Genomic DNA, 21,715 nt, shown 5'->3' on the forward strand with positions numbered 1-21,715 from the left:
TGTGTGTGTGTGTGTGTGTGTGTGTGTGTGTGTGTGTGTGTGTGTGTACACTCACCTCTCTCCACTGTTTGGTTTCAACACCTTGCGTATAAAGCACACATACTGTGGAAACAAAGAACCAGATAGAGACAGGAAGAGAAAAAATGTTGTGAAAGAGAGAAAAAAAGAAGGGAAAAGAAGAGAGATAATCAGAGAATTGCAGGCAGATTCCAAATAGGAAATCAATGTGAGGGGTTTAGCTCCAGTACAGTGAACAAACAACCGTGGCACTCTGAGCAAAACAAAGATTTTCCAAATCATGGGGCTACATATCCACAAACAAGAGAAGAGAGATTGGCTACTGTTAGAGAATACCTGCACAGACAAACATTCAAACACAGAGTCTCTACAACGTACTCACATGGATCTGACTTTGAGAATGTGTCTTTATCCAGCAGATCTCTGGAAAACAATGAAAAAGAATGGAAACATTTGTTACACAGCAACAAAGAACCTCTTGTAAATGCTGACATGTTGCTGTCACAGAGGTCTGAAGTAGTCTATTCAAAACCGTTTTTAGGTGAAATTGCACCTTTTATATGTTCTGTGTTTTGACTTTTGTGCTTACATATATTGTTGGTATATTTAAACACAGCACCAGACAGAATCTAAATTAAACTATTGTCTTTGTTTAAAAAAGAAAAGAAAACATTTCACATGTTTCTTTATCAATCCCCATTGAGATGAAAGAAACAAAACTTTACAATGTTAAATGATTATATCGAGCCCCTCTCCTTCTGAAAGATATATCCCCAACATGTTTGGCATCAAAGGCTACATAACAACTGGCAAATAGCTCAAGGAAAAGAATACAGTAGTAGGTGGCAGTATGACTTTAAATTAAACACAAGAGGAAGACAAACGATGGTCCTTCACACCCTCAACATTAATATTTAATATTGCTGTTCTGCCGTCGCCTTCTGATCAGTTGTTAAAAGAGAAGTGTCTTTTTGGGGGCGTGTGTTCAATCATGAAAGCGGATTAGACCTTGCTCAGGTGGAAGTTGGGAGTACATATGCTGTGAATTACACAACAAATCCTTCAAAATAAAAGAAGTAGGTTGTTTCTTCATGTGTCTCCAGGACGACACGTAGGTAGTGGTGTACGTTGTCCCACCCAAAGCCTCGGTTTTACTCCCAAACGGACACCACAGGCGCGTAGTAGTTTTGTTTACATTGTCCGCTTGGAGGTCACGTTCCACACATGGTTAGAGGTAAAGAGCTAAAAGATCTAAAGCAGGGCTCACTAACAGGCGGACTGCGGAAACAAGTGGTTTCAGCCACAGATAAAGTCCCTGCACACAAATGTCTCTTATTAGAAGATAAGAAAAGTATAATATCATGTTTTTTTTGGTTGACTTAGCACAAGCATATCATTTTCTGTCTTTAACCTTTGTTGTGAATCAATGCTGCAGGCACTAATCAAGCTCAGGTTCAGAGGATTCATTTATATTGTGGTCTCTGATGGGGCATCCACCGAAATGATGACTTCTGGTATTTATAAGAATAAAAATAATAAGAATAATAACATTTAATGAGAGGCATAACACTTTATTTGAGTTATGCCTCTCATTAAATGTTATTATTCTTATTATTATTTTTATTATTTTATTATATCTGCCTTACATGCCCATAAATACACCATAGTACTTCTCTAAAAGACTTGTGGGCTCAAAGACTTATATCTGAGAAAACACTAAACATTTTATCACTATTTGTCTACTGACAGTGAGATGTTCAAATGTCTTCATGTCAAGTGTTTGCCAAGTGTGTGTGTGTGTGTGCCCATCAGCATGACTTTCATTAGGAGACAATACCACCAAGTGTTTCTTTCATATTGTGTTGTTTTTGAGTTCAACATTTTCTTTATTGTTATTGTTGTTGTTAAGATTTGTGAAGTGTGCACATTGGCTTCTCTGGGAACCTCTGCAACCTACAATGACCTATAAAATCCTTCTCTGCTCAGACCTGCAATGACATCAATGTGTATCTTTTGAGAACTTTATCCAGTTTTACACAATATAACTAAAATAGATGCTAGATTGGGATTGACTTTCCAATTCGGCATGGATTTTAATAGACTTTCAAATAATATGTAAGTCCAAGTGTATACCTCGCTTGGCAAATGAAGGTGTTCATTGGAGTCAAGTCCAGACAAACTGAAAAGGGCCGAGTAACCTGGATCTTAAAGAATGAAACTAAAGCGAACTGACAATCCAAATAAAGTATTTTCATACCACAGCCAGTTCACAGGAAACAACATGAATATATTACAAGAACTGTCCAACACAGCAGCCAATTCATTCACTGAAAATTGCTCATCCAAAGCCCTTTCTTTTTTCTCTCTCCATAACTTAATCTATCAACCACCGCTCATGTTCGAGTGTCTGTGTTACACCTCCATCATGCTTGCGTGACCTTTTTCATTATGCCTGCCAGAGGCTACTGTGAACCCAACTCTATTACCCTCCTTGTTTTATTTTGCTCGCTTATTCACTGCAGTGACACGAGAGCCCTCACTCAAGAAGCCGAAGCCCGCTGGCATCTCTTGATTTTTGTTTTCTTTTCTTTCTTGTTTCATTTTCCTCTACAATCTCTCCTGTAATAAATCTTCAGCTGTGTTCTTTCGCCGCCATCAATCTATTTTGATCTTTCCTCTGCCTCTGTATTTCTTCCTCCCTCACTCAAGAGCGGGTTGAGAAGACAAGTGAAAAACATGAAATCTTGAAATCACATGTTTTTCATCTCATGTTCAAAGTTACAAAGACGATACTTTCTGATGTTCTGAGATTGAAGGTCATTTCAATTTCGAGCCTCAGGGTACACGGTTCCCGGCAAAAGTGCCTTTTATTACAATTTGATCTAAATTGAAAAGATTTGATGATACCAAAGCAGGATGATCAAATATGCAAAATGGAGAATACACTTCACAGAGATTAAAAGTACTTTTATCCTTATCAGAGATATTGCATGGCTACAACTCCAGTAGAGGAAAAAACATCTTGCCATTTTCAGTTTAACATGCTTGCATGCAAAATATCTCAGAAATGTTTCGTCTCGAACAAATGGATGCTTCGTTTGCTTTAATTTATTCAGCCCTTATCCAAATACAAGTTCACTGATTGCTCCCTTTCCATCCACCAACACACCCTAGTAGCCCTCAAAGGCCACATTAGCACACAACGTGATGCGACAATCTCTATTTATTTCTAAATTTAAAGTAGAAACTCCTTGAAAAAGAGAGAACTGTGGAGGCTGTGGAGGGGGTTGCTTTTTTTCTTACTTCATATAAAAATCCTACATTCCTCCTAATAAAGACAGTATGGGAGTCTACCTGACCTTTCATTTATTCTATTTTTATTTGAAGAGCTGCTCTGAGTGCATCAGATTGTTTCCTATAGCCTGTCCTCACAAATTAGAAAATAACCAAAGCCAGTGTGTATAAAGGTTGACACGTAGTACCATTATCTTTTTGTGTGTTTGTAGAATAATCATGCAAGAAGAAATAAGTAAATGTCAAAGACATTTTTTACTGTGTGGGAGCCAACTGGAAAACCTTTTTTAACATTGTGTTTATGGCCTCAATCGCTAGTTTCAAGTCTTCACAGCATGATGTTCATTTAGTAAATGTTGGTCCCATTTAGAGGAAAATGGATCATAAACTAGGGTATCCTTTAGGAAGTGGCTACCTTGTGATTGACAGGTCGCTACCACGGTGTGGTCCTGTCTAGGTGTGTGTGTGTTTGTGTACGTGTGTGTGTGTGTGTTTTTTGTATGTCTGCATGCCCAGAAACAATCAACCAAGAATGCAAACATCCAACCAATTATTGTAGTATTCCCTCCCTTTCTCCCTTTCTCCGCTACTTTTGTTCATTGTTTTCCTGCAAACTGGCTCAAAATGAATCTGCTCATATATGTCATCCACCACTGCCTCCTCTACATCTTTGTTATTTCCACCTTCTGTTCATCTGTCGGCTGTGTACTATCCCTCTGATGCTCTCTCTCTATTGTCTCTTGTGTTAAACGTATAGCATCAAAATGCTTTCATCCCTGTGCTCGTTATTTTTCAACACTCACTCAGTCAACGCATATATATATATTTGAAATCTCTCTATCCCATCCCAATTACACGCAGGGCTCAAATCTAAAAATAAACAGCAGATGGTGTATAAAAGAAAAACAGTTTCATCTCTCCCCGCAATGCATTATTGAAGCAAACGTTTTCACTCATGATTTATACAGTGTTACGTTGATGTGATAAAGGATTATCTGGAAACAAAATCCCGTTGCGACTAAGTCAATGTTGATGTATTCTAGTTGATGTTCAGTGACTCTTACTGTCCTATGAAAACATCTCAGGACAACAGTAACTTTATTAGGACTGATATCTTCGTGGTCTCATGTAAGCTTTTTAGCAGAAGCCATCTTTTATAGCCAGAGTGTCTGAAGTGTGAAGATGGCCAGCTAACACCATATCATACAATACATTATATCATTTAATAACTTATGATGGAAAGCCAACTATTTCTGCCACTCCATAAACCATGTTGCTCTGTGTATAACACAATTTATTTGTTCAATTGACACATTATTATACTGGATGTCGCAAAGATCAAATGAATAATGGCCATCATGATGTTTGCCATCATCAAAGAAAAGCCTTTCGCTACAATTAAAAGCATAAAAGCTAAAAACAAGCATCAAAAAGAGAGGCGCTTGGGGTGTATCCATTAGCAAACAACGTAATCGAAAGAAAAAAACACTCCATAATTACACATAATTTAAACGACATCAAAAAAGTGAAAAGGCCGACAGAATACAGTTTTACAAAGTGGGGGGTCATTTTCTGCTCCAATTAAATAATTAAAAGTATTTGGTGCCATTATATTATTAAAAGTTTCTACTTTCTAACACCTGTGCTCTAGTCCTCAACTCTCCTGTCTGTCTAGATATATGAGGGAAGGATGAACTGCAAGATTTGGTGGAGGAGCGGCAATTTGTAAGCTGCAAATATTCCTAATATGTGCAATATATTGAATTTTCATTTTTGCTGTGAAAATTCTGGATGGAGCGTTGAGTTTCATTCATGAAAGCTTAATGTTGTTCTAGGAAAAAGGCAAAATGAAGCACCTCACGTACTCTTGCTGTACTGATGCAATTAGTGCTGTGGGAATGAATATTATACAGAATTAATCATGAGCTGTTGTAGTATAGGCTACAGGTAATTTCACCCCCTTCAATGTGTTTTTTTTACCTATTTGTTGGTTACTCCCCAGACTATTATTCGAGTGCATGCTTTTATATGAGAATTTACGCTATAAAAAGTTAAGCATCACTTTAATTAGCCAATAAATTGGCTTTCAATATGATGGGAGACAGTTGATTGAGGACGAACCAATTTGATCCTTATGACAACCATCCAGGCGATTTCCTCTTGAAAGATTTATGTCCCAATGCAGGAAAATCAATAATCACAAAATTAAAACCTGTGTTATAAGAGCATCATAGCTCATTTAGAGAGTAGCACAGCCAGTATGTGTGGGCGTAGGGAGTGTGTGGTGGAGCATTAAAGAGAGACAGAAGGTCGGGTGAATGCCGTGCGAGTGGACAGTGAAGATATCAGGGGAATGTACAGTCGAGTTTGCAGTTTGTCCATAAATAAACGCTGCAGCTCCTCAAGACCAGTAGAGTGTCCTTGTCTTGTTTTCCGGCTGCTGGGTGAAGTGACAGAGCTTACAGTATCGCCTCCAGCCCTATGTCTCCCCTGTGCTTCGAAGCAGCAGAAAAACACCTGTAACAATTTCGTAAGACTTGGCTCTGTGAGACCTCTGAATTGGAATCGAAGCAAATCCTGAGGTGCCTTGAGCTCCACATCCATAATGTAGAGCACAGCACATGCATAAACATAGAGGTGGGTATGAAAAAAAACTCAACCAGGAAGTGGGACAGAAGCACGGCAAAAGGCTGCATTATCTGCAGCTTCAAACACTAACACCCAGCATGCTGGAGCTCAACCTGAGCGTATTCAAATCGAGGTCTGCTGAAACAAAAGCAGCTCATCAAAGCGTTTCTTTTATTACCTTGTGTCAAGAGCACCCCCACAGCATATGCCTTTCTCTCCATAAGCCCCAAGTCAACAACGGTCCTGCCCTAAATTTTGAAGTAAACTTCACCCTAAAATTCGACATCTTTGGTGCACATGTACAACAATATACTGTACAGCCACGTCAGACTTCGAAAATGGTCCTAAAGAGTGAATGTCTTCAGGGTTTTTGACTTATACTATATACTTATACTATACTATATGCAATAACTGTAAAATACTCTTCTACTAATACGAAATGTCTTGAACTTTTTTGTCAAAGCAGTGAACGGAAAACGCAAGAAAAGAAAGACGTATAGAAGCTCAGAAAATAAATTGGAAAAGATTGCTCCAACATTTCCCCGCGATGATGGAAAATATGCTTTTTCAAGTACATGTGCCTTAAATATGCCTTTAAGAACAAGAATAAACTTTTCACCGGGGCATCATAGCAACTACCGCTATGACAGGAAATATATAAAATGTGTCACCAGCATTTGCGCGTTACATAATCCATTTCAAAGGTAATGGCAATACTAAAGGGGTTTCAAACTAACTTCCTGAAACACAACTTCCGTATGTAAATGAGGTTATGAAAAGATTTGAGATGCACGGGGGCAGGGTTTGGTGTATGTATGTCTCTCTGCACAGGGGAATTTGTGAAATCAAGAGAGCAGGAATGTAAGAAAAAAAGTCAAATGTAAGAACGAAAAAAGCAGAGGAGAAAATGTGTGTCAGAGAATGTGTGTGTGTGTGTGTGAGAGAGAGAGAGAGTTAGAAAGTGAGGGAGGAACATGAAGTCCTCAGAGATAAGATCAGAAATAGACCGAGTATAACGGAGTTCCTCTGGCACAGGGAGGAGACAAGCCCCTGTTAGACAGACACACAGATATAGCTGACTTTATTTACAGAGATCTGACACAAACCACAATAATTAGATATACAGCCCTTTCCTCTAACCTGCGCTGATAATAAGGTGTTAAATATTTAGCGTTGAGCGGTTCTCTTTGAAGAAGTGTTTCAAGACATGAAAATTGAGCTGATGAGATTCTTAAATTGGAATTAAGTACAAGTCAGCATAAATAGGCTGCCACAGGCTACTACAGTAAGTAAAACTCTGGGATCTTAAAGTCTCGGTGAAACAGAAGTTAAAGGATCTGTAGCTTCTGTAGCATGACGTATTCCCCAAAAGCAATATTTGAGAGGTGTGCAGCTGGGCGGGCTTAGAATGTAGCATGATACAAAGCACCATTGTCACTAAAAGTTGCAGATTGATTAATGGATAGATCTCTAGTCTTGATATTATTGGTTGGTACTAGCTTACGTAAGCTATATTTTGTTTGACAGAAGGAAAAGATGATTGGATTTTGATATAAATTTACAATAAATTGCTTTTTCATCATTTTGCTGCATTTGTTAAATAGAAGCACAATATGACCGGGGGTGTGTTCCACTTCATATTGACTTTGACAGAGGACTCCTTACTAACATTGCTCACTTTTAAAACTAGCCCAGATGTGTTTCTTTACTCTTTATTGCATCTGTTATGAAAACTGCCATTGTTTAGATTCTGAACCAAGCCTTATGAAAGCCAACAAGTCACCGTATTGCAGGCATTTCAATATTGTTTCCAACACAGTATTCCCTGGAAATGTACATCCAAGAAAAGACTCGCATGATATGCATGTGTGCATAAAGGGTGAAAGGTTCCCATCAAGGGCGTATTTTCCAGGTGCAAGGAGGACAACGTGTGGGTGTAGACTGGATCTGTATTGTATTCAGCACAGGTTTGGTGCTTGACCTCTTGCTTGCACACAATACAGCACATCTCAAGACTCGACGGGACAGTGTGTCAGTGTTTCTGCAGAAGATATGAAAACAATACTGGATATCTGCAGAACTGAATAGATAATTAAATGCACAACTGAGGGAGCTAAACAGGTTTTGCAAAATGTAATGCTCGTTTGTAAGTAAATAAAAGGGTTTTTTTTTTTAAACACCAGACAAAGTTAGAGATCTTGTGTACATAGTGGAGCATTTACCAGCTGAAGAGCTGCTTACCAACTGTCATATACACCACTGTACTTATGGTTTATTATATGCCTAAATGTCGCCGTAGGAGACATACACTTTGAAGCGCCAATATTGGTTATATTTTTGTATCTTCAACAAATCACAGGCTTACAAACGTCTTTCAAATGAATTTGGGTGGAAACAATTGCATGACGGTGAGGTTAAAGGAGTCAAGCTTTTTTTTATCTCTTAAAAGCCTGATGTTTTTAAAATATGAGCTTTTCATCCAGCAATGACAATTTGTCCCTAAAGAAAAGCAGAAAAAGGCCTGGCTGCTTTTCTCAAGAGCCTCTAGCTAGCCAGGATTGGAAGCAGAAGGCTATCCTCACACTCTTCCATGAACAAACCTTGCCGGTGAGACGAAATGAAAGAGACAGGTGGATGGTAGCGATGGATGACAGAGGGAAAAAGGAGTTAATGAGGAATCAGAATGGAAGAACGTCGTAAAAAAAGTGAGCTTAGAGAGAGGAGATATAGCACACAGATGGAGGATGTGAGAAAAGAGGTAACGTAAAGGAAGCAATAGAGAAAAGTGTGGGTGGAAGAAGGAGGGTAATCTGTTTATAAAAGCCAGAGAGGAGCGTTGGATAAAGCCTTATGCACCAGTGAAGCTTTCATTGGCCCTTCATTAATGTGCTTTATGTGCTTTAATAGTAACATAAACATCCAAATATTGTAAAAACAAATGTGGGAGAAGCTCCTCCGAAATGATATTTTCTAATCCGTCTTTCTATAACAAAACAAGCAGCAGCGATTAAATCTCTCTTCATTGCCTCGATCATCTGAGTCCAAACTAGTGCTGGCATTGTGTTAGTGTCGGATCGATGGCAGAACCAAGCAGGATCGTTTTTCCCACCAGCTGTTGAATTATTCAGGCCAGGACTTCCTCTGGGGAGATTCCTGCTCAGCCTGCCAGACAGACACAGCAAGCTTTGCAGCATGGCAGGGAAGCTCGGGACCATCACAAAATTCCCAAGAGCATTGATTGTGCCATAGCACGACTCAACAGAGGTCAGGTAACCAGAAGCATCACGAACTGCATGGTTCGGACTTAGGACCCTGAAAAACTGCAGTTCATTGATCATTTATAGTTTGCGTCATCTGTTTTTCTGTGAGCTGCAGAATATGCAGAATAGTACGACTTTTTTGTTTTCAAAGTTGTCATGCAAAAGTGGCTGATGCTGTCACACAACAGCATTTGTATTTTGTAGGTATAACAGGAAACGGTATCATACTGTGTGCCCCCTCTCAGACTGAAAGCTTTGCCAAGAAATTTCCAGCTCTCTGCTTTAAATTGTATGCTGGAAGTGAATACACCAACATTTTTAAGATGAAAAGTAAAATGCAAATTAGAGAGAGCCCATACTGTAAAGATAAGACCCGAAGAGAAAACGTTGTGGAACTGCTTCAAAGGAGGTCAGTGTAAAATGTGTGATTGTTTTAGTGATGTGGGTTACTGCAGAGAGAGGATCTCCTCTGCCTGCCACTAAGACGTGATCCTTTAACTACTAGCTCTCACAACAACTGTGGCTCAAGTCATTCACTAGCACACACAAGATGCAACAGTCTGGAACAAACTTTAGACTGAAGGGGCGAATTCACAAAGAATGGATTGCAGCTGCTGATGGCACCATGAATTTTGCATCATTTGAATCTGCTATCTGCTCCGTCTCAAGGTCCCATTCACAGAAGGAATTCAGCTAATGATATAACAGCACAATGTCAGACCAACAGACTGTCACTGTCATCCCTAGAGCCACACTGTTATGGCTAAACATGACTTAAAAACTGCATAAATCCACAAATACATTGCAGATGTTACAAAATACATGTTACAAAAAAACACATTTAAAAGGGTTTCAGCCAATACTATCAGGATTAGAAAGTGCTCGTACTGCAGTAATATCTTGATAATAGGACTAAGTTGTTTTGAGAGCTGACAGAAAAGTGTACACACAGCTTTATTCACAGTCATTTGTTTGAATTAAAATCCTCAACAATAACTGTCCTAAACCATCCTGAATGCAATTACATCCTTATGAATGCAGCCAGGAGAACAAGTAATGTCCTGACACACACACACACACACACACACACACACAGACACACATTCATACACATCCGTTATCTATTTTCCCTCAGGGCAATGGTAGCTCCATAATCAAATCCAGTTATCTCACCCACACACTTTCCACATATCTCCAGCCTCGCTGTACACCACACAGGACGATCATGCCCAATCATAGTGTCCTGCACTGGGAGGGACCAGAGCCAGAGCTGAAATAGCACCACAGGCTGAGAATAGGCAAACAATCTCACATCTACTCCTCGGAGTGAACTCAATCATGTGCCACTCACTACGAGATGCTGACTGGCCCACAGTTTGTAAAAGTGGCTTTATAAACAACGACAACATTAGACTGTTCATTCACTTCCCAGTCACACTTGTGTAAGAGAAGTTTGATGAATTTATTTTGACTTATTTTTGTAGTGACAAGATGTCAGGTTTCACAGGTACAGTATGTGTGGGACTGGTAAATTAGCTGTCATCTCAAATGAACTGCAACCATTCTCTGTTTTGACAAATAAAGCCATAGCCGCTGCAACGACGCCTCAAGTGAACATTGTGCTTTCTGTTTCTAAATGATGCTCAGTTTCTCTTCGACCGCAAATCCTACAAAACATCTCATACAATGTTCACATTTGACACATTATACTTCTTGCTAAATAGCTCAGGGACTTTGTTGGTGGACTGCAATGTTTCTGCTCAATGGCTCCATCAGATGCGGATAGGGAGAAATACAGGCAGAGCCAAACCTGAGGCCACAAACCTGGAGCAAGCTGAGCTCATTAGCTGAAGAGTACCAGGTATCGTTTCTAATTTGAAGCACCGCAGACTCAAATTACCATCACCGTGTCGGGAATTTTTTTTCAAATACGCATGGTATTATTCTTGGAATATGTCAGAACAAGCATATAATTCATTATACACTGCAACATGTGCAGATAGGTTACTGGAAGTTTTTGGAAGTCCTGACACCGATAAGCATTCTTGCTGTCGCTTCACCAATGACTGGAAGCGTCCATTCACCTGAATACGCCGGCATGTCATTCAAAACTAATGAGTTCATTGTATCCCATTAGGATGCACCACTTGTAGTGTATGTGGTCCCAGTGAGGATTAAAAAAAAGCCCCGTCTTTCTAATTGCCAGGTGATGGTAGCTGTCCACAGCTGTGACTCGCTTTCCTCTATACCGCTGACTGAGAGCTTTAAGCTCCCATTACTCCATCACATATGCCGAGGACAGATGCTTCATCCGCTGCACAATGTGTCCAATTCACACAGCAAAATATTCATTTTTCAGGGGTTTTGATGCTCAGAGTCTGAGCATCATGTTGTATTTTTTAGATTCCGGGTAAAAATAAGAAATTGGCAGGTGCATCCAAATACTGCATCCATTTCCTCCACAGTCTACATGTATTTGCTATGAGCTCTATGATGTTACATTCCTGCAGTTTTAGATTAGTTGGGTTTGTCAGTAGCTCCAACTGAAAAGCTAAATGATCCAATTACACAATGAGACTCGTGAGATAGCAATCCCCCAGCCCAGAGTAACGTTGATAAAATGCTAATCAGGGAGCCGAGACAAGCAAGTCGGAGACCCCGGTCAGATGTTAATAAGGGCCTCTCCAATTAGAGAGATGACTCGGGTGACCCATGGTTCCCCGCATGCAGATAAACATGTATAAACACTCATCCATCCTTGACCTGAGGGAAGTTTGAGAAATAAAGTTTGTCAGAGCAGTATATATGCAAATGTGCTTGTTTGAATGTGTTTATCATGTGAAATAGAAACAGATTGAATTTTATATTATTCCAACCCATTGCTGCTAATCAAGATTTGAAAAATGATTGTCCTTTGATCATGATTTAACTTGTTACTATATAATTTATACCAATTAGGCTTTTCCCAAAACCTTTTGCCATCATGGAAACATCAGTCGACTCCTATAGCGACAATGGAGCCCCAATCAATGGAGCTTTCAGCATCACGATAAAGCTCGCTGTAACATCGCTGAGAGCATGGGACTTGAAAAGAGCGGTGATAAAATTTTAATGCCACACTTAAATGGTAAAAAATGAAATGGAAAATGTCTGGCTGACTTTCACAAACAGAAACTTTTACGGTCGGCCTTTTAGGATGTAAAAAAATTAAACATGGCAGCCGAATATCTAATAAATGATGCACCATCATGAAACGCTTCCTTTGTTTAGAGAATCAATTGCAAGAAAAATCCTGGCTAAGAATTATTCTGGAGTGGAGAGTAATTTCAGGGAGCCTGCGTGTTCTTTTAGCAAATAAATATAACTTTGTGAAAAAACATCTTTCACGTTATTAGTTGTATGTATGTTCCTCAGAATAAACTGTACTTGACTGGCAGTTGTTTGGCAATCTGAGGGTTCTGCTTCACAGCAAAAGTTACATTTTGTACCAAATAGAGTTCAATAGACTGTCACTCTGAAATTCATTTGAACCGTCTAACATGTTTGTTGGTCACAGCCTTTTTTAGCTATTTGGGACACAGATAGAAGTAGAGAGTGTGTGTGTGTGTGTTTAGGTGGTCCTCCATTTCCGCAGTCCTTCCCCGATAAGTTTGACTTTGACTTCCCATGACTGCTCTGCTCTTGCCAATCAGCCAGCAAGCCTGTCGGTTAGAGGGCACAGATCAAAGCCCCGTTTCAGCCACTCAGGGAGTAAAGCCAGCATGACAGTGAACCATCATTAACACAGGCACAGAGCGTTACCCCTCCTCTTCCTTTTGGACTTAACATCTCTTATGTCTAGCTGCTGACGACCACAGCCTCACCAGGCCTCCTTTGTATTCCGGGAGAGTCTGTCACTCAGGCGTAAGAGCCAAGAGATACAAGCTTGTTACAAGTGTGCAGCATTGAAGAATTTGATGGGTACAGGAATGAGACAGTTCATTCTCAGCTCACAGAGCTGATTATAGCCATGGCTATAAGACGCTGACAACTGAACAGTGCTGCTGTCAGGGCCAGGGGGAATTATTGGGTGTTGTGTGAGGAGTGACGGATACAAATCAGAATCTTTATAATATCATGGTAATGAGAAGATAATAACAATCTACAGGTAACATTTAGTTTCTCTATTAATATAAATATATAATCTTTTCAGCATGCCGACAGTCCACTTTATTGATTTAGTGAATGCATAAGACACAGTTTGTCCATTAGTGTCCAGAAGGCGCTGAAAGAAAAGCCTCTAAAGAGGCAAACAGCACTGAACTGTGAAAGATAGTAAACATGGGTCAGAAATGATGTTTGCTTTCTGCAATGCACTCACTCGGGTGTTATTGAGTAAGCAAGAGGGTAGAAAAATAATTGATTGGTCCTGCCAGGTCAAGAGAAGAGAGTGCTTTACGCTGTAAAAGCATCCAAATGTCTTCATGTAAACAGTTCCAAAAACAAGCCAACATATAATATGCTGTCTGTACATCAATGTTGGAAGCAGGGGGGGGGGGGGGGGCAGTTTTGTAAGCAGAAATAACAACTCTGATGAATATTAAATATGCACTGCTTCCCCACTCTTCATAAAGTCTTTTAATTTGTCTCCCCAGTGAACCGTGTTGCTGTTATCACGCACAGCGACCTCACACAGCTGGCTGCACGACAGAGCTACCGGCAGAGCACAAGAGGTGGAATAGAAAGGTTGTGAGCTGCCATCTCCAGATCATGTGTAATGTCTCCCAAGAGGCCAGGTCTGTGTAGAAGAGGGTTGGAGTCAGGGAGAGGCAGACTGATGTTGCAGGTTTAGAGTGCCATGATGCAGCTTACAGTAATAACACTGCAGCTTATACAGAGTGAAGCTTGAGATGTAAAAAGGAACAAGATCGTTGTGGCCTCAACAAGAAAAAAAAAAATCCTATAAGTGAATACTGTTCCACTAAAAGCGAAATGCATACACTATAATCTGATGATTTCAACAGCTGACACTCATAATGGCTTAATGAAATATGAATGCTTTGGGAATTATGCTTCAGAATTGAATGTAAAATGCATATATCTTTCGCATTCATTTCACAGTTTTCGGAAGCCAATATCATTCAATTGACTGTCAAACCCTCCGCTGTACAGCGATGATCAAATCATAGCTCAGCAGCCATAATTAGGTACGGCAGCAGCTTCTGAGTTTGAGCGTTACTCTGCATCTAAAGACGTTTGAGGCTTATCTTTTCCAAAAACTAATGTATAAGATCTAAAGACTTGAGAATAGATTTCACAGCATGTTTGTTCTAAAGCAGTGTTTCCTGAACTTTTTTTTTCTGGCGACCCAGTTTTTAAAATGACAAACTATTGCAACCCAATTCACAATAGGCCTTATCTATAGATCGTGAGAGGAGCAATTTTCTGCAAACGTTCCTGACCATCTTTAATGGCATTCCCACATCACCTTATAATATATATTATCTTGAATAGGTAAACCAGTCTAAGAGATATACTTTTGATTAATCACAACTTAATTTAATGCAAGTGTATATGCAAATACTCTTGTTAAATACTTTATAAATGAGACCAAATATCTGTATTTAGGCAGAGTTAACAAGCTATCTCATTCTTTCCTTTTTTTATCTCATCAGTTAAACAAACGGAATTTTAGTTGGATTTTCTTATTAGATTCAATGTTAGAAGTGGGCAACAACTATCAGAACAATACGAACATACAGGGTCCTTTGTGTGGCTCAAAGGTGTGCTGCACAAATTAATGTTAAGTCAAATACTACGGAAGAAATTCTGCTAATTTATTTGGCGATCCAGATAAATCTCCTGTGACCCACCTGTGGGTCACCAACCATGTCTTTGGGGATGACTGCAGTAAAGTAAGCTGCTTGCATTAGCAAACCATGACTGGCACATCCACTAAGTGAGAGCCCATCAAGCTTCAGTTTGATAATGTGTTCGCCTCTAAAAGCCATTTTTATTGTATAAGCAAAACTGTCCGATCTTACATGTTTCTGTATGATAGTGTCGTAAAACACTAGCGCTCTGTAGCACGGGAACAATGCTTACCGCTTTATTGCTTTGTCTTCTATTTATAAATTATTATCAGGTGACCTTTAGAGTGGAACTTGTAAAAATATAGTCTATTTCACTTGGGTTTATTTTAAAAGATCGTTGTTCTTCTTATTTACTTCTTATGCTCACATTTCACAGAAGTCTTGCATCACATAAATGACTGAGACTCACCTGCAGCATCTGTGCTGTTGGTGATAATAAAACATAATCACCTGCCAACAACAGAGATTTAACATTAGTATCACTTTGTCTGTAGGTTTCTCTTGAAACATGCCGGCCTCTCATTTGCATTTCTTAATAAATTCATTGTTCCCTGTCCTCAAGTAACTGTGCAATGATTCCTACCTCCATGTTTCTCATCTCAGTCCATCTTAGTTCATCTGCTCCTCACCATCCACTGTTTTTCCTCTCTCCCTGCCTCTATCTCTCTCTCCACACCTAATTTCCTCTAACCAGCTCAAGTCAGTTAATCTGTTGTGCCACAGAATTACTGACAGCATGTGAGTGTGTGACAAAGGGACAGACAGAGATTTATCTTACTTTTGGCGGTGGTGGGTCATCTGCAAAAATAATTCGGTTGCAGATTGCAAAACTGTGCTCAAGTTGTATACACCACATTCTTCCTGTTGTTAATTAGCATCGATGATGCTTGCAGTGCAGTACGTATTCACACCAAAAGTGCTCAAACCTAGAGAGATGTGATGTGAAAGAGCATGGGAAATCAGTGGTGATACGCTGTGACGTCTGATCTCCCGAGGGCTTTGCCACACTGTGTGAGATGCTTTCATATCCGTCCCAGATCCGTAGAGGAATCTATCAGATGCTGAAACCAGAGTCCTCATCAGCTCAAAGCTGTATGCAAATGCAGACTATCCTGACATTCAGCAGCCGACATCGCCTTGTTTTGGCTTCGGGTCTCAAATCCTGGTCTGTAATTATTCAGTACCAAGTGGGCTCAGTTGGGTCAGGTCTCAAAGGCGTGTGTGTGTGTGTGTGTGTGTGGACTTGGATCTTAGTTTTAGGCCTAGAGCAACGATATATGTCAATAGTTGCAACAAAAAAAAAAAAATTTTTTTTTTCATCCAATTAGTAAAATTAATCTTTAAAGATTCTGAAAATACCTTCAGAACAGCAGTGCTGTTAAACTACCTTCTGGGTTGTTTAATTTGATTGGCTTTAGAAGCTATGTTTAGTGGATTTCTTGCATCGGTTGTGCAGGCTTCAGCACACTGCCATGCCAGGTGAGCTCATTGCTTATCAATATTACTCTCAGCTGCTGGTTCTCCTCCATTGACTGACCTCTTCCATACACAAGCCAGTCTCTCTTCGGCTGACTGGAGAGACTGTTTAATCGCTGTGAGCCACATTATACACATAAGTCCTTCTTTATGATGTTTGATATGGAAGAACAGGCTTGCTTGTGAAAGGCAATGGACTGATAGAACAAAGGGCGGAACAAGAAGACTGTGGCTTGGCTTTGTGGCTGTAGGATTTACGCCTCCTCTTCCTGTCCACGTGCCACTTGTACCCCTCCTTTTCCATTAATTTCTCCCCAGGAAGCAGACTGTTGACTGACAAGCCCCTTGAGAGTTTAAACACCCTATTTAAAACTCCTACTCCTCATTTCTTTTTTTTGGTATCAAACTGTTTTACCTGTTTTCTATTTCTGACACAACAGTAGCTCCTGAAGGCCAAGCTTTCCCACAAAACAAATGTGCTGGAAATTGTAGAGTGAGAGAAGTGAACAAGGTGACAGACATATCCAAAGGACTGCTCATAAAGGAAGGTTGTGGTTAGGCCACTATTCCATATGAATATAACACTGTTTGAAACTTCCTGTTACCAAATCCGTCAGTCTTCTAACCACCCTAAATGAAAGACAAACCAATTCTTTGCATATCCCCCCTTCTTTCACAGATCCAGCACCCACCCACCCCTTTCCATTTGTCATTGGTCCTGATAATAATCCGTTGTCAAAAGCAGGGAGCGTAGCCTGTAATAAGGGGTATTAACCCCAGAGGGAACAGCTATCATCATGGCTTGGAGGTTCTGCAGAGTACATGTACATGATGACAAAGGAAAATAGCAAAGAAGAAGACCCAACAGGGAGCCTTTTCTCTTGAATAGGAATCTGATTCACACAACATCTGTAGGAAGGATTTGCAGGATTTGTGAGACACTGAACTTCTGTTTGAAGTGTTTGAATGTGACATTACGATTTAGCTGTTCATTTATTCTGTTCCATGAGAGCCTGATCCAGTATAGCCTATTATTGAGTATTTGTTACAGCACCACAACAGTGCTTGTAGGAAAATTGGAAGTAAGGTTATGAGAACAAACTTAAGCATGCTTCAGTTGTCTTTAAAGCTCGTTAAGCCACAATCCATTACAATCCTACGTCAATCACAATCACAGCAAACCCACCTACTAATCGCCAAGCTTGTTTAGAGTATCTTATATTCCATACAAATTACAGCAAAATCATCCATATTTCATAAAAAGTTTGAATCTTGCCTGTATCAAACGTGTGCTTGTCTAAGATCTTTCTCAGCTTTTCTGGCTCTTGTTGGCTTTTTATTCTCACTCACCAAGTCTCTCTTTCTCTCTCTCTCTCTCTCTCTCTCTCTCTCTCTCACGCACACACATACACTTACACACACAAAGGGCAGTGAAGCAGGAGGGAAAAGCAGCAACCTTCCCCTCACGATTAATGGTTTCCTCTTCCCAAACTCCTCTTGGAGGAGGTGGCATCTGCACCGCTACTCTGCCTGTCTCCCTCTTTTCCCCACCCACATCAGCACATAATCACCCACACAAACACACACACACACGTAGATGTTGTCGAATAAATAATTTGCATAAATGCAGTGGGTTATCAGAATAGGACTCATCATTTACCTGAATGTTGCTTGATTGCACATATGCAACATTAAGCTAGCCATCCTTTCTGCCTGAAACTAAACAGATGATCTACCATCGCCCACCATCTCCTGCACAACACTCTACAGGCAAACGGTTGTTCATTCAGTAAATTCAAACGCACTCATTTCTTGCCAGGGTGTGTGTTTATTTATTTTTTTATTTTTTCTCCGAGCTGAGAGATGTGGCAGCGAGCTTCTCTGAACGTCAAAAAGCCCATCAATAATGCACACACAGCTTGTTATAGCTCACACTTACTCTGCTTCGATGGCTCACCAACCTAAATCCCAGCATCAAAGACTAGATAGATTTTGTGTGTATCTCTCTCTGTGTGTGTGTGTGTGTGTGTGTAGGTATGTAAGTGTGTGTGTGTGTGTGTGTGTGTGTGTGTGTGTAGGTCTGTAAGTGTGTGGAGTGCGAACACATGCCAGCACTGGAGTACGTCTGAAAGGCAAAAGGCGTTGAAAGCCTTGACTTAAAACCCTTTCCTAATGGGAAGATGAGTGAACACTGAACAAGCGCTGTGGGGAGAGACATTTGGTGCAGGAGGATTTATTCTCCTGAAAGTACTTTCTGAAAGGGAAAATAATGACAATATAATAATAAAGAATGTGACTAAGTTTGAGTTCAGGGGCACAGGCACTGTGTAAATGTGAGGTAGACCTTTTAATTTTGAACATTTTCTACTTTGTAAAGCATGCACAGAAGGAAAGAGGCTTTCAGTGCTCTGCCCTGCTGAAACCAGCCAGTGGTTACAATGGGTACAGCATGGGCTTCACTATGAAGAAGGCTTCTTTGTTAGAGCAAACAATGTGTATATGAGCACCACTATGCAAATGCGGTATATCCACAAAGAAGGAAGGTAAACGAGTCTCAACCAGAGTTCAAATGTTGTGACTTTTAGCACTAAAGGGCATTCTGCATGTATCACCCAACATAAAAAATGTATGTCAAACTTAACTGGTGTTCCAGTAGCTTACATGGCACAATCCTTGTAAAACGTCAGCATGCATGACTTGTGAAGTTCTGCACATCTTCACACCTCTTTTGTGATGGCTCGGGTCGTGAGAGGTGTTTTTAAACTTAATCCCACAGAAATGGACACAAATCAATCGATTGATCAAAATAAAAAATAAAAACTGCTTCTCGTAAAGAGTCTTGTTGGAACAATTGGATAAAACTCCCGATAAGTAAATGAAACCATGCAGACTGGTAGCATCTGTCCACACCCAAAACCTGCAGCTCATTATGCGTTTGCGCATTTGATATGTTGTCTCCATTTATTACAAATCACCTTCTCACTGAACAATCTTAACTAAATCACAAATAAAGGGTGGGGCGTTGTCACAACTTTTCCACCACGCAGTACTCACAACGAACTTTCCCGACCCTTGGTTGCGCTCTCCGTTCTCTGCGGATGCTTCAACTCACCTGCAGGAGACGGTGATTTCTACTTTGGTGGCGGGGATGTTGCCGGTGATCGGGTCGAAGTCGTACACCGACGACACGTCTTCCAGTTTGTCCATAACGTCTCCCTCCATCATCTCCATCGCCAGAGCTCGAGGTGGCTCGGGTCTGATCCGGGAGCCGCACAGCCTGGCCCTGACGGAGCGCGTCGAGTCTCCGGTGACTCCAGAGACCAGATCAGAGACCAGTCGGCCTCCGGTCCGAGCGGGAGAGGAAGCCACTTCACAAATGTTGAAGCTGGAGACGAGGGAGGGGGAGCACTGAGTGGATACCCGCAAACAAAAAACGCAGAAGCGCACTTGGTTAGTCGTCCATGCAACGTAAAGAAATAATTACCAAAAAAGAATAATGCGGGGAAAGTATATGAGATTACTGCTGCGCCTTCACCGACCCGCTGCGCATCACATGGAGAGGTGGACTTCTCTCGCGCCTTGTCTTCAGTCTGTGCGCACAGCAGAACGTGTGAAGAGAAAAGGCTAGATACACTCCAACACACCCATCCTTCCTCCTCCCACGCGGAATTACACTCAAGTGCTGGCAACCCTGCCCATGCCCCGTTGCTGCTGCGGTCGCCCTGCAACAGCCTCTGTGCTGCTCACTGAGAATGTGTGAGTGAGCGAGTGTCATGCCAATTCAATTACGCACTTTTGTTTTTTTAACGTGTATGACTTTTTTTGGTTTTGTGGGAAAATGTAGCGCTAAATCCGTAAAAACTTTTGAATGCAGATCAACGTGTCACTACAGACCCCTGTGAGACCCTGCTGTTAAAGCACATGGTGCTAAACGGTGTTTGTTAAACTGGTGGACGGGATTACGTGGATTATTTGATCGTTTTATCTCCTCATCGCAAAAGGTATTCATATGGGTGGGTCTGAGAGGGAGGAATCACTTGAACTGCTCTCAGCCAATGACAAGATGTCTCTAGTAGACTGCTTTGCTTCAAAGGGTCGGGGGGAATATTTCAGCACCACAGCAATGAACAGCTCCCAGAACAAACTCAATAATCCAGTAGTGGAAAACCAGCAGACAAGTATCCAGAAAAATAACTGTGCATTTAACCAAAAAATCCAAATTAATTTGGATTTACAGTTAGATTTTGCTCAAATGTGCAACTATTTTTCCGTCCCATTGTGTGGATTTTAGTAATTCTCTCTGGTGGAAGGAGGCATGTGCAAGACATTTTATAAGAAATGCAGTTATCAATTAAAATGTGTTCATGCTGGCTGATTTAAAAGCTATATTAATTACAAGGAGGGCATTACATCGAGATTTAATGGCCACCATCCATCATTGGCCTGTTGTATGCAGCTAAAACCTGTAAACCACATTGTAATAAATATGCTAAACTAGTACAACTGCCTGCCAAAAAAGTGATGGGTTTGTCATTTGTGGATGAGTCTCTCCACCGCCTTACTGTTCATCACACTTGGTCTGATACTCAACATCTCTCTCTTTTTTTTCATGCATAGACAAAGGACTTGCACACATATACAAAATGCATGAAAACACCAGTAGTCATGATAAGCCAAATAACCAGCTGTTTCCCACAGATTGCTGGTTGCATCAGGAAACAAATACCTTTTGACCAACTTGGGAAACTGCAGTACAGTTTATAGTTGCTACCGCCCGTTTGTAAGAAAAAAACGGTGTCATGCCTGTTTCTGAATAATTTAAGGAGCCAGCTTGTTGAGCAAAGTCTTAATAAACAATCTATATCATCTTTGAATGCTATTGCCATCCAATTGTGATGGACCAGGTGGTGGTCAATGCTTTGTACTGCTGGTCACATCAATAACACCATAGGGGATTTAAATATCCCGTTCCCTCCTTCTGCGTCCTGTTCTCTCGGCATCAGGAAGGAAATCACTTTTGACCAACTCGGAAATCTACAGTTGTCATTTTTTGGTCAAAATGAAACCAGAGACATCATCTGGTATCTCTCTGTCTCTCTCTTACCCTCTTACTCACTCTCACAAGCACATCTCACACACTCACACACACACACACACACACACACACACACACACACACACACACAC

The 21,715-nt window shown here is 40.6% G+C and overlaps 1 protein-coding gene across 4 annotated transcripts in view; it reads right to left on the reverse strand.

Moving 5' to 3' along the window:
• The window catches only part of cpne5b (copine Vb), an 89,506-nt gene extending 69,218 nt beyond the window's left edge, over positions 1 to 20,288 (reverse strand). The window contains exons 1-4 of one of the 4 annotated variants that reach the window (XM_031855281.1): positions 20,050 to 20,288; positions 19,641 to 19,913; positions 401 to 441; positions 56 to 102 (exon numbers count right to left, since the gene is read on the reverse strand). In XM_031855281.1, coding sequence (XP_031711141.1) covers positions 56 to 102; positions 401 to 441; positions 19,641 to 19,913; positions 20,050 to 20,078 — 390 coding nt within the window. In that variant the 5' untranslated portion in view covers positions 20,079 to 20,288. Of the gene's footprint in view, positions 1 to 55; positions 103 to 400; positions 442 to 19,640; positions 19,937 to 20,049 lie in introns of all 4 variants that reach the window. The other 3 variants (XM_031855307.1, XM_031855290.1, XM_031855299.1) reach the window with 3 other exon arrangements.
• Positions 20,289 to 21,715: the final 1,427 nt, after the last annotated feature.

The sequence above is a fragment of the Anarrhichthys ocellatus genome, unplaced genomic scaffold (genome assembly GCF_004355925.1).
Source record: "Anarrhichthys ocellatus isolate YVR2014 unplaced genomic scaffold, GSC_Weel_1.0 scaffold1, whole genome shotgun sequence".
Taxonomy (NCBI): Eukaryota; Metazoa; Chordata; class Actinopteri; order Perciformes; family Anarhichadidae; genus Anarrhichthys; species Anarrhichthys ocellatus.